This window comes from Neopsephotus bourkii, unplaced genomic scaffold (genome assembly GCF_033783945.1).
Source record: "Neopsephotus bourkii isolate Nb327-2 ecotype Australia unplaced genomic scaffold, CSIRO-AGI_Nbou_v1 NB_53, whole genome shotgun sequence".
Classification (NCBI taxonomy): Eukaryota; Metazoa; Chordata; class Aves; order Psittaciformes; family Psittacidae; genus Neopsephotus; species Neopsephotus bourkii.
Window position 1 is genome coordinate 4,288,352 of NW_026900570.1, and position 14,106 is coordinate 4,302,457.

The following is a 14,106-nucleotide window of genomic DNA, read 5'->3' on the forward strand; positions in this document are numbered from 1 at the left end:
AGTCCTGCAGTTATGCACCTACTTCAATTTATGTGGCAGGATCTTAACTCAGCCTTTAAGTTGTCTACCTGTGGTAAGGAAAATACATAAGAATTCAAGCATTTTGGGGAACTGGGACCTGTGAGAAATAGGTTTCAATGGAAAAATTCATTGCACATAGTGTTAGGTCCTTTTTGATCTGGAGAATGACAATGACTTCTGGCTAGACTCTTAAGAAGGTCAGGCCCTCTGAAAATCATCCAGTCCTTGGCTGTAATTTAATTATGGAGACCTGGCACTAAAATATGAATATTTTGGCCTGAGGCTTTCAATATAAATTCCAGATCAAGCATTCTTTAGAGGGTTTGTCATATACATAAATGGCTTGAATATCACAGAATCATTGAATCGTTTAGGTTGGAAAAGATTATTTTCTTTTTAAGATCATCAAGTCCAACTGTTAACCCAGCACTTCAAAGTCCACCACTAAACTATGTCCTCAAGCACCACATCTACACATCTTTTAAATACCTCCAGGGACGGTGGCCATGGCTCAAGGGACAAATACCTTTTCTTGCTTTTCTTAGATCTCAAAACTCCTCACAGGGGAGATAATTTTGGTGTTTGTTTTGATTTACTTTTAAGTTCTCTGAAAAAGAACCATTTTGCAAGCTGTGGCACTCAGTTTCCCTTCAGAAAAATAATGCAGTGAGCCAAAGAGCTTTAATGTAGTGTGGGGTACTAGATCTACAGCATCACCACAGCTTCTCATCCTGACTGCCCTAGATTTTAAACAGACATTTGAACACAGGTTTTTCCACCTATTGTGGCTCAAACACAACATATTTATATACACCTTACGTTTCTAGAAGCATAGGAAAACATTTGACTTGTAACTTAAATTCAGTTTTCAAAGAGCTGTTTACCTTACCTGCCAGAAGTCAGCGACAGTAGCAGGAAGAGGGCCCTGGGTGGCAATATATGCAGGGTTTCGGGGGTCATGGTCCATCTGGAATAAGGAAAGAGAACACAGACTGGGTTTATTTAAAGGAAAATCCCTTGCTGTGCTAGAGACTGAAAGCACATGAGTGATGAAACATGGGACTTCCTGAAGGACTGCCATGTCACTGCATCCTTTATTGGCAAGCAAACAAATTCAGTTCTATTTGTAAGCTCAGAGGAGAACTTTTCCCACAAAAGACTGATGCTACCAGATGACTATCAGCACACATGATAAGCAATATCCTATATCCTCAATATGGAGCATAAGAACATTTATGGTGGTTGACCAAGGTATTTGAGATCAGTACTCATGGTTTCATAGCAACCTAAGAGCCATTTGAAACATTTTTCTACACTGAGTGTTAAGAATGCTCCACACATCTAAATATGTTCTCCACTTCCACCATGCCAGTCAAGGGCACATGTAACTGGAAACCAGCAAAAATGGAGAACACATTCAGATTCTGTCTTTTTCCGGTTAGCTGATTTATCTAAATGAATGGATTTGGCCTCAATAGAGGAAGTTCTACTTAAAGACCTTAATTATTACATTTAATTCAAGGAGCAGAAAATTCACTGAGCAGAAAAAATAAAGAATCTAAGAAACAAAGCCATCAAGAGTAAATAGGATTAGTGTGTTACAATGAATGTTTTCGAACTGATGGGTGGTTTTCTTGGTTCTAAACCTTAGGGCCCATTCTGCCGAAAAAGAAGATCTGCTGATAGGATTAAAACCCAAACAAACTCATTCTAACCCTGAACTGAGCAAGACAAAACTTTGAACATAAAGAGACCCAGTTCAGCTCTCAGATGTGCGGGTGTGACTTGGTGACACTGAAGTTGGCGAGAGTTAATTTATACCCATGTAGCTGAAGGAGGAATTTGTCTTAATACATGATTCTGTTCTATAAGTAAAGATCTGAATAAGAATGAATGTGAGTCACATTTGCATTAACAGGCATCTACTGAATTCATTCAAAGCCTATCAAAATTTTCAGTGATGGTACATGTCAGCATAAAAGAAGGCACCTCATAATTATGTGCAACATAAAAGGGGGAAGAACCATAAAAGAACAGATGTAACTTATTCTAACAGAACAACAATATGATGAATGTTGCAAAAAGGAAGAGAACACTTCTATGCTTCTAATTTTCTGATGTATAATTAAGCTGGACTTAATATTAAAATTCACCATGACAACACAACACAGGTAAAATGAAGTTACTGAATTCATTTATAATAAAAGCTAAAATGTGATTCACCACCCATAGACATAAAAAACCTTGACCAGGATGTCTATAATACCGTCATTTTATTCTGAGCTTCACTGAGATGCTTCTCTTATCAGCAAATAACTCTTCACAACAAGCAATTGCTCACAACAAATTTCAAGCTTGCTTTCTTTGCCTTTTGACAAAAGCAATTCTGATAGCAAGACATTTACTACTGTGGGTATTTTGAGATGAGGGAAACACTAGCTTTCTTCAGAAGCAGTATTAGTGAAAAAACCTTAGGAACAATTTCAAAATGGGCAACTGTTTTGGTGTTTTTGTTGTTGTGTTTTTTGTGGTTGTTTTTTTTTTAATTGAGACATTGCTTAATCACATTTGCTGCTGTTTTCAGATGTGTTTAGTTCAAAGTCAAGTTTCAACTATATTTTTGCTCAATTACAGAAGAAATTGTTTCTGTTATTGTTTTGTTTTGAAACCCAGAGATATCTATAGGATTTAATCATGTGCTTAAATGTTTTCCTATGCTGGAACTAAAAATCTTAACTTAGAAAAATTGAACCTCCATTGTGGAGGACTTGCTGCTCCCACTGGAAAATGTTGTAGGCTGCATCCACTTGAAAATTATGTCACTTGACTAACAGGCGAGAGCCAGACTTAGAAATGTAACCGACAGTGACGACACCAAACTTTATAAAAAATAATCACTTATTTTGAATTTCTTCTTCAACTAAGTTCTTTTATATGTAGACATGCCAGAAAACAAAGGCAGAAGAAATCCAGGATGATTCAAATAGTGCTGTCATGGGAGGAAATACTTCTTAACATTCAGCTGATAAATCAAGAATAGGCCAATCTTGGCATTTCAGCATTAATCAACTTCTGTCACAAAGGTGCTGCTGGAACGTGGCAAACATTACAATAAGCACAGAGTAGTGAAGTGTATCAGCAGTTTTACAATAATTCAAAAGACAATTACAATTATTACATTCCAAGCACATTGTGTTGCACAGAAAACAATTATGAGCAGAAACTCTTCTTGCTTGAAGCAAATAGAAGATGGCAGAAAGCCCTATCACACTATTAAATGATCTTTAGCTGAACAAAAATAAGAGCAAAGATTAAACTAATTAAAAGAAATTCTTGGTTTCATCAATTTTCTATCATACGTACTGTTTTAAAGGCCAGTATTTCAAGAAAAGTGGGGAAAATCACTATTCTGGTCACATTTAATTGAATGTGAGTAGGTGACTGCAAGGAATGATTATTGAATGTTTTTGTTATGTTCCTTTTTATTCTCTCAAGGTCACCAAGAACACTAAGGGCATCTTAATCTATCAAAGTTAAGAAAAGTTTGAATAAAGAAATAAAGTCAGTAATGGGTTTTAAACTAACTAATCAAGTATCAAGTAAAAGGCTTTTTTCTATGTCAGTAGTCATTATCTTCTTTTAAGGATCCCTCAGATTTCTCACTTCACAAAACAAAATTTATTCTTCAGAGAAGAACAGATAACAGCAGGCTCCATATTATCAAGTATTAAAACAAAAAACTGACTGTTTGTTAACATTTTACATCAAGACAACCTTCAAAAATCACCCTAATAGTTATTGCTCAAAAAGAACAAGATTTTTCCCCTCTGTCAAAGCACAAAGTTCACAAGGATTACATCAGAACTGGATCAAACAGCCATTTTTGGAAAGAAAAAGCTGCAATTATTACCACTATTCTACTATGGTGGAATTCTCATTTTCTGCTGCAGTACAACAAAGGCAAGTCTGGTGATAATGTTTCAATCTATTTTTCCATGATTTTGTATTACAGAAAGAAAGGGATCAAGGTTTACTATAACTGACCATGCAATTGACTGTAGTGATTCAGTCACTACCAATATCAAAAGCAAATGGAAACAAAAAGGAGGAGCATTCAGATTTTTTGTTGTAAAAGAAAAACTTCAGAAGACTTTACTGGCACCGGTTGTGTTTTTCTATAGGGCTTCATAATATAAGCTGACTTACAGTACCTTAAAGTAGGAAAATACATAAAGAACACAGTATCACAATTAGTTGCACCTTTGTGAAATTAGTATCAGACAAAAATCCCACCGTTGCTTTATTAGAGAATAAAAGCTACTCCTTTGATTTCTGCTTCAAGGGTTCTACAATCCAGTTTTTTTATCCTAGGATTTTGCAAGGATTTCCTGAAGAACTGAATTTTGTTGAGTGTCCAGGTAGACATCATGCTGCTGCATGATTTCACTGTAATGCTGATGAAATATAGAAAAATCAATACATTCTGGGTGTAAATCCTCAAATTTATTGTGTTTCAACTAAAGAGTGGTACATGTAGATTCTTGTTAAATAGTCTTCTAAACTGTAAACTGAAGTAAAAGTGTCAATAGGCATCAATGACCATTTTGAAATCTCAGGTAAAAGACACACCAATTCATTCCTGCCCTTTACCTTCCCTCCCAGTTTGTCAGATTCTTAGTTTCCACACAGAAAGATGTTGAGAGAGATGTGGTCTCAGTCACACCGTATTTACCTTGATCTAAATCCTCTGAGTCCAGATGAAATATTCCTAAATCGCATGTGAACAGAATGTGATCCAGTGTAGACCAAATACGACAGAAATAAAGCTTAACTGTAATTACCACCTTAAAAATACATATGGATTCAAGGTACTGTGTAGTTTCCAGATTTAATGTGATTCTAATGAAAAAAACCAAAACAACAACCTTTGATTCATATATTTATCTAACAGAGTATAGACAGACTCTAAAAGTAAAAAAGTATATTTGTTTTTGTAAAAGAAAGCATATTCAGCAAATGCAGATGAACTTTGTAATCAAATTCATCTCAGCATTCAAATTAAAGAGGTAGACTAGTCCTCATCTTCCTGTTTGAATTAAAATTTAAACCAATTTTTAAATCCTTCCTTTAAAACCCCTAATGGAATGAAAGAAGTAAATCTGGTTGTGAATGCCATTATGAATTTCAGAGTCTATTCTTGGTGATGAAATTTGTATGCTGTGTTTGAACAAACTGTCATGCTAATGACATTCCTCAGTCTGGTGTCTTCAATAATAAGCAAACTGAGTTTTTAAATGTAGTTGATGGGATTTTTTTCTCTTTCAGACACCCTATGAGGAAAAACAGAATTCCCATTTACTTTCATGACCTCTGATTTAAAAGCAAAGATTGCACATTATTTACTACTGGATGATTTTCCTGAAATTTAATGAGGACTAAGTACAAATATGACAGAAGTAATTATCACAGTTTTATTCTGCACAGTCAGGGTCTTCTTGTGCTGTAATTGCAAGCCTTTCATTCAGCTGCCGATAGCAGAGTTATTATCATAGTACTTTACGTTATTTCAGAGAGGAGGGAAACAGATTTCTACCTCACTTCTACCCTGCAAATTTATCCTAAAGACTCATTTTGCCTGGCCTCACACTACAGTGAAATTAAAGACCGATGGGAAGAACTTGGACTAAATCTTTGCTGATTATCCTCACCCGCTCCCAGCCATGGTGAGGCCATCAATCTGACCCCAGTTTTCACAACATGTTGGAGAGAAAGGAAGTCTTTAGGGGGGTAGCATTTTTTAAAAGGAAGAAACATGTGGGCAGGTGGCCAGCTCATTGTTTAGCATAGGGATTTTTTTACGGTGTACTGCTGCACTCATTTAGACTTAAGTTAAGGTTGAGTGAGCCCCAGCTGGAGACTGGACCACTGACCCAGAAGCTGGAGATACCCAGCACATGTACACGACTGGAAGCCTCCCTTTCTGAAGCTCAAATATAATTACTTTATTTTACACTCTTCCCCTCCCAAATAGCTCACACATGCAGTGAGGAAAAAGTCGCTTCCAGTCAGATCAGACCATACTGATCCTGTGCTATTAATGCCCATCTTTCAGGTCACTACAATGCTTACTCCTAACCCAAGCACTGCGAGGCAAAAAAAATGCACCAGGAACATCATTGTATCGACATTATAATTACCAAGGTTATTTAAGTTGAACGGCAGCTGTCTGAGGGAAAGAAGTGGTAGGATTTTTGCAAGAGCGATTAAAGGCAGACTTCCTGGGACTCCATGACCACTGTACACATAAAAGACGTTGATGAAATGTGTATCTGCTAATAAAAAAGATCTCAAATAAACAGCAGCCGTATGTCTAGCTTAGGCTGCCACAGTAAATACTGCAGGACCAAGTGCCCAGTATAATAAAAGTAGGCTTCTGAGGTGGAGAGAACACAGACTGATTGTCTCTGCCACTTGTATACTCTACCTCATTATACAAAAACTATACCAAATTAACAATTATGTTCATACTAATCTGAAAATACTTAATTTATTTTGAAATGAAAGTTTGCAGGGAATTCCAAACTCTGGGCTTTCAAAGTGGTGATTTCCTTCTACCAGCTTCCCACTGCATCACCTTCAGGAAACACACATTTTATCTAATGTTTTCAAGAAAGCAAAATGAATACTGACTTCATAAAATGGACTCACAAAACTATCTGGAGCTCTGTAGCCTTGGAATAACAGGTCATCTACAGAAATGTGGGCTGTGGCACTGCTTCCCACAGAGTAAGGTCCCTGTCCTACCATGAAGAAGAGGAACTCAAGAGTTTATCTTAGCAGGTTTTCATGGCTACGCAAGACACTGGGTGCTTGTCCCATTTCAGTGAAATATTTGTGCAAGCACTTATCTCTGGGCATAGAAATAATTCTGTAAGAGATACAAAGACAACCATCAGAAATTTTGCTTTATCAGTGTGACTCAGTTTATTGAATGAAACTCCTGAAGCTGGGAAAGCTACACAAATTAAATGCTTTTAAACTTTGCAGAAGGAAATACCCTTATTAAATGCTGGATGGAAAGGCAAAATTACAACCCCCTGTAAGACCATGAGAGTTAAAGCTGTGGAAGCAGAGTCCCTCTGCCTGAATTAGCTCCAGACATCCTGACAAAGCAAATCTCTTCACAGTTATGTTAACGGGATATCTTGGTCCTGCCTCTCCACCCCCAACACTACTTAATCTAGTACTTTTCAGTTTAATTACAGGAACAGATAGATACACTATAATCCAGAATTATAATTGCAACAGCCATATACAGACATGCAAATATTTTCCCCTTCTTCAACTAAATTTGTGCACTAGAAACAGTCTCCGCAGACTTTGGGGCAGGTTGCAGAAGCCTATGTTGGCTATTTGGCAAAAACACGGTATATGTACTGCTGCCAAGACTCCACCTGGCTTAGCACCATCTTCAAATGCTGCAATTCCACTTCTGCATCATATTGTAGTCATGCAAATTACAACCAAGCTCTTACAAGAATACAGTATCTCACTTCCGTTTAACACCTCCTACTCCTGTGTTTGCCACAAAACCTCAGAGCATCTACTGACCAAACATAACTCACCAAATATGCCTTGAAGACTGGCAGACACAGAGCACTGAAGCACTGGTGCTGGACTTTGGTGCATGACTTTATAAGCAGGATATATATCCTCAGAGACCCAACTAGAGTTCGGTCTACTAAGAGACATACTTAAAAGTAGTCCAAAACTTGCTCTAACCTGTGCACATCTACCCCTGTGCTCTAAAACAGCAGCTGGCAATCCCTGAAGCATGCTGGTGCTTTGGTTTCCCCTCTACCCTAAGTCAAAGACAAAAGCATCCCAAAGATGTTTTTTGGGTTCTGTGTATTTTTTAACTCCTTTGAATAAAACATTTTCGTATGTTCAAGGAAATGAAGCTTTTGAACACTGCTGAAATTAATAGACAAAGCTCAGAGAACAGTTTCTAGAGAGTTCTGTTTTGGTTGTTTTTTTGTTTTTGTGTTTTTTTTTTTTTTAAAGAAGTATTGTCAACAACGTTGGAAGGAAACAAGCTGTAATTTCATGCTGTTGCAAATTGCCAGCTGCCTTACCCACACAAGTGATTTAACTGGGGGAGTGATATTCCCCAGGAAAATGAGCCAGTAATGGCATACAAAGCCCACTGCAGAGAGATCTAAGTCCCCATTCTAAGTTCTTTCTTAGTTTCCCTGTAATAACTTTTTAGTGCCTAATTAATGTGAATAAGAACCATGAGCAAAAGTGACTCCAATACAAGCAGCCTTACAGAGGTTTAAGGCACAGTGCCTTTTTCCCCCCTTCAAATGGATATCATGACACTTTCATTGAGATTCTATAACAGGCCAATGCTACTGGCTCTATCATGCATGTTTTGCATCTAAAAATAGAGATCTTTTCTCCCTGTCATCTTTCACAGACAAAAAAGGATTCATCTTCAGCTTGCATAGGGTGAGAAAGGGCAGTTGGTCCATACTGGAGTATCCAGATGCAAAAAGTGGATTGACATATTTTGAAGTTTGAATGAATACACAATTGGTAAAGGATATCATTCTCTCTTTCAAAACAGCAAGCTCAGAGAAGAACTGGGAAAGCTACAGAAACACCAAGTTATGCATCTGAAGGGCAACAGAGGAAGAAAGGTAAGAGGAAATGTCATTTCCTGATGCAGAAAAAGTTCAGAAGCCAGTGGAGCACAACTCTCCATGCCTACAGAAACCACTCTTTCTATAACTGGAGCTAGCAAAAAAGAAGAAAGTTTTATGTCCTCAGAAACGGAAAAGCTGCACTAGGGGTATACTGTTGAATTTTATAATCCATAGATTAATAATGCAAAGTACAGAAAACCTGACAGTATTAGAAGGTAGGACTATGACTATCTAGTGACTGTTTTCTTTGTACATAAAATTTGAGGGTAATGCGTGCATATGTAGAAGATTTATTTCTCTTCAGTTTGAAAGGACAGCCCAAGACATCAGAGTTGTGAGATGCTCAAAACCTGAGGTTGCACAACCTGAGCAGTTAGGTGCCTCAAGTTAGCATATTTTAAAAAGGAAAGATAGCAACTGGCTGTTTGAATTATTTCACATAGGTTACCATACTTACAATTGGGCTAGCATTGATGTAGTCTGAATTGTCGTGGCTACTTTCGCCTTTCAGACATATCCTGGAATGATCATCTGCAAAGGAAAAAATAAGAGAAAAAAGTTTTTATACAAGTATTTTTATACACATTTGAAGTTAAACAATTCAAAGTCAGACTAATGTGCATTTCAAGATAGGCAAATGGTAAATATCAGAAAGGATATTCTGGCTCCCAATCTCACATAGCCCTGATACAGTCATGGCATCACAGCCTGACTCAGGAATCATACAATCATAGAATCATAGAATAGTTAGGGTTGTAAAGGACTTTAAGATCATCTAGTTCCAACCACCCTGCCATGGGCAGGGACACCTCACACTAAACCATCCCACCCAGGGCTTCATCCAACCTGGTCTTGAACACCGCTAGGGATGGAGCATTCACAACGTCCCTGGGCAACCCATTCCAGTGCCTCACCACCCTAACAGGAAAGAATTTCCTCCTTATATCCAGTCTAAACTTTCCCTGTTTAAGTTTTCACCCATTACCCCTTGTCCTCTCACTACAGTCCCCAATGAAGAGTCCCACTCTGACATCCTTGTAGGCCCCCTTCAGATACTGGAAGGCTGCTATGAGGTCTCCACGCAGCCTTCTCTTCTCCAGGATGAACAGCCCCAACTTTCTCAGCCTATCTTCATATGGGAGGTGCTCCAGCCCCCTGATCATCCTCATGGCCCTCCTCTGGACTTGTTCCAACAGATCCATGTCCTTTTTATGTCGAGGACACCACAACTGCGCACAATACTCCAGGTGAGGTCTCACAAGAGCAGAGGAGAGGGGCAGGATCACCTCCTTCTACCTGCTGGTCAGCCTCCTTTTGATGCAGCCCAGGATACGGTTGGCTTTCTGGGCTGCAAGCGCACACTGAAGCCAGCTGATGTTCATTTTCTCATCGACCAGCACCCCCAAGTCCTTCTCCACAGGGCTGCTCCGAATCTCCTCTCTGCTCAACCTGTAGATGTGTCTGAGATTGCTCTGACCCAGGTGTAGAACCTTGCACTTGGCATGGTTAAACTTCATGAGGTTGGCATCAGCCCACCTCACAAGCGTGTCAAGGTCCCTCTGGATGTCATTCCTTCCCTCCGGCGTATCAACCGAACCACACAGCTTGGTGTCATTGGCAAACTTGCTGAGGGCACACTCAATCCCACTGTCCATGTCAGCGACAAAGACGTTAAACAAGACTGGTCCCAGCACCGATCCCTGAGAGACACCACTCGTTACTGGTCTCCAGCCAGACATTGAGCCATTGACCACAACCTTTTGTGTGCGGCCATCCAGCCAGTTCTTTATCCACTGAGTGGTCCATTCATCAAATTGATGTCTCTCCAATTTAGAGACAAGAATGTTGTGTGGAACAGTGTCGAATGCTTTACATGAAACCCAAAGATATTTTAGAGACAGTATCAGAAAGGATGTCTTCATGAGATGTAGCATCATGCACTACTACAACATCTCATAGGAAAAAGGGGACTCTATTGCTCAAGAAGTTTAAGCTTTAAACTAGAGAGATAACTAGAAAAGAACTAGTATTATAGAAAACACTTGCATTTTCAGGGTTATGGAAGTAGTAAGCTGATGGACTTTATCTGCCTGGCTTCTCTGTAAAATGAACAGCAGGAACATCAATGTACAGTTGAGAGCTGGACAGTAAGTTAATCTGTCCTGATCAAAGACCAGTGCTGTGTGGTACTATGCTAGTGATGTGGGGAGACAATATGACTGGGAGATGATCATGGAAGAGAGAAAATGCTGATAACTGCACCTAAAAGTATGGCTGGAGCATGTAGAGGTATCTTACACTGCTGGAAATGTAGCTAGTTCAGACACCACCAGTAAAGTAAATAGAAGCTCTGGACATAGGACACTTACTCATGTTTGCCCCTTGTCTTGATTCTTTTAGTACTTTTTAACTTGTGTTTTTACTGGCGCTAGCTCAACTATGTTTAGAGTTGGTACACCCCAGCTCCAGTCCTTTTTTTAACTTCAGGACATATGTAATGGATGATTTCTATTTGTTCGTATTTAGGCAGTGACAATGCAGATGTCTGCATCGCTTCCAGTCATCTAGACTCACTCTGCTAAGAGAAAAGAAATATTTCTATGTCATGAATCATCTCTTCCCGATTTAGCTTTCTCAAACAGACCAAATTGCACTTGAGAAGTGCCCGTTTCTTTCCACTGACTAAAGAAAGAAATACCAGACCACATGCAGATAATTTATGTGAGAGATGTCTAAGTCTTTAGATATGAATCTCAAACAACTTATACATGATACATAACCAACATGATTTATACTTCTCAGCAAACCCACCCTGCAGCGTATATTGTGGTGAGAAGTTTTGGAGCTGCCCTTTCTGTAACCCTCTGAAGCTGAACATGGATATTGATGTTTTGAAAGGATCTTTCCACCAATTATTCAAATAGATAAAATAAAAGTACAGGAATACACCCTGCCCTCCTTGGTATCTTGTCTTGTGGCCTGTGACACCATTCTTAACAGCAGAATTACAAGTTGTTTTTTTAAATTGTTAAGTACCAATCATTTTAATAATGAGGAACAATAAATGAGTTATCAAGTGTTATAAGTACCACACAGGAAAGTAGAGGCAGAAGGTTTGGGCTCTGCTTAGGTTTATTCACCAGTAATGTCATGTCAGTTCAATATGTGAGCAAGACAAAGGCGTGCTTGTACAAACGTTGATTACAGTCACTCAACCTCATCAACAATATGCAACCCACCAACATGAGCAGCTTCCTCCTGGAGTATGATTAGAGGTGAACGAGTCATGTCAAATGAATGAAGAGCCTTTCTTTACTATTCACATAAAATATTTCCTCTGATTAGGTTTCAACACAACAGGAGGAAGAAGAAGATGAGAAAGGGGACACTTCTATACACATTGTTCATTTCCACCTTATTTTGGCACCACTGCACAAAGAATCCAAAATGTAGAAATGCATTTATGTCATCTGAGATCCTGGAGCTAGCCAAGATTTTTTATAGGAAGATTTATCATGAGCATTGTCACAAAGTGCTTGAAGAACTACAGCTCTGAAACCTTTTGGCTATGCAGAAGATAGGCAAGTTACATGCACTGAAAGTGGTCTCTCATACATCTTAAGCTAAGTAAGTGCTCAGGATAAGCCCCATTCATTGGACAGCAAAAGTGTTTGAACTAATCACCAAAGAAAATGTATTAAATGCTCTCAAAGGGATGAGGGAGAGAGAGCAGACAATGATTCATCAGGATTCAGCATACAGATGTCAGTGTGACTGTCCAATAAAAATCAAGAGTCAGATCAGTAACTTCAGGATCTTTTTTTTTTTTTAAAGAGTGTTTTGTCCAGAGCCACTGATTCAGCATGCTGTATCATTATCCAATGGAGGGTTAATCAGAGGGTGAGACATCTTAAGTCTTCAACAGTGAAAATGTGGTGAGTCTTTGTGCTCAGGAAAAAATAAAAAGTGCGTAAAAAAGGTTGTACATGTGTTTTCTGCCTGTATCAAGTTTGCACCCATGTGTGCTTTAGTTGCATCATCAAGCGTTCATATTGACAATGAACAGATTGTGCTTGTCTATGCCTGTTATCACCTCAAAGCTTCTAGGAACTAGCATAATAACTCTTCAGAAACAGTCAGAAAAAGAAGAAAGAATAAAAAAAGATACCATGGACATCAGTTTGTTATGTTAACAATAAGCAACTGTGGGGAAAATGCTGAATGTACAAGATTTTTTTTTTGTAAACTGCATATTGATTATGTCAGAAGCAAAAAAAAGTGAAGCAGGAAAAGCAGGAAATAAAAGGAAGGGGATGATAGAAAAGGAAGATATATGACTGGTCTAAAAAACAAGAAAGATGAATAGGGAGCGGGACAATAATAAGGAAGTGAGAGAAAAGACAAATGCTGTTACTAGCTACTGCGATCTGGCCAAGCTACAACTAGTCATCATTTCAAATATCTACAACAGCTACTGCTAAATGCTGAACTACTTTGCATTTGCTATCGCTCCAGCCAAGTCACAGCTAAAAGAAAAGCAAAACATATGGGTGGATATTGATATAAAATATAAATTATGAAGTATAAAGGATACACAATAACAGACAAAATATAAAGCAAACACACATGACTTTGCAGTATATATATACTCAATTTATAGACTGAGAAAGCTAAGTCTTGTTGTCCATGTACAGATATCTCCACATGGACTAGGTTAAAGTTAATGGAGCTTGATTAGTTGGCTAAATACAAACATGTCATACTGTTTGAAAAGCTGGAGAGTAGATGAGACATTGCACAAGGATAACAGGTATGACACAAGACCTAAAGACTTGTACCCGATTGGATCAGCATCTGAAGCTCACACAGGATAGACGAAGGCATCCTAGAGCTATTAATTTCAGTGTAAAGCAATGTCCTGGTTTCAGGTGGGAGAGTTAATTTTCTTCCTAGTAGCTACTGAAGTGCTCTGTTTTGGCTTTAGTCTGAGAACAGTGCTTATAGCACACCAATGTTTCTAGCTGTTGCTAAGTAGCGCTTATCCCGATCAAGGACTTTTCAGCCTCTCATGTTCTGCCAGGGAGGAGGGGCACAGGAAGCTGGTAGGAAGCAGGGACAGTTCACCTGACCTGAACTAGCCAAACAGGTAGATCTAGACTGACACTTTTTTGATACCTTCTTTTTTTTTCTTTTTCATACAAAGCACTGTCCAGAACTACACTGAAGTAGGAAATTCAAGAACTACTGAGGAGAAAAAGTGGAGCAGGCTGAAGACTGTAAAGAATCATAACTTGTTAATTATAATTATTTTGCCCATAGGTTATTTGCAAAACGTAACTCTTCTTAGATCTGAATTGAAATCAAGTTTGTTGATTCC

The 14,106-nt window shown here is 38.5% G+C and overlaps 1 protein-coding gene across 2 annotated transcripts in view; it reads right to left on the bottom strand.

Annotated features, from left to right (window-relative positions):
- The window catches only part of PTPRN2 (protein tyrosine phosphatase receptor type N2), a 652,626-nt gene that overhangs the window by 43,696 nt on the left and 594,824 nt on the right, over positions 1–14,106 (bottom strand). For both annotated transcript variants that reach the window (XM_061349404.1, XM_061349393.1), the window contains 2 exons: positions 9,187–9,260; positions 911–988 (listed from right to left, as the gene is read on the bottom strand). In XM_061349404.1, coding sequence (XP_061205388.1) covers positions 911–988; positions 9,187–9,260 — 152 coding nt within the window. The remainder of the gene's footprint in view (positions 1–910; positions 989–9,186; positions 9,261–14,106) is intronic.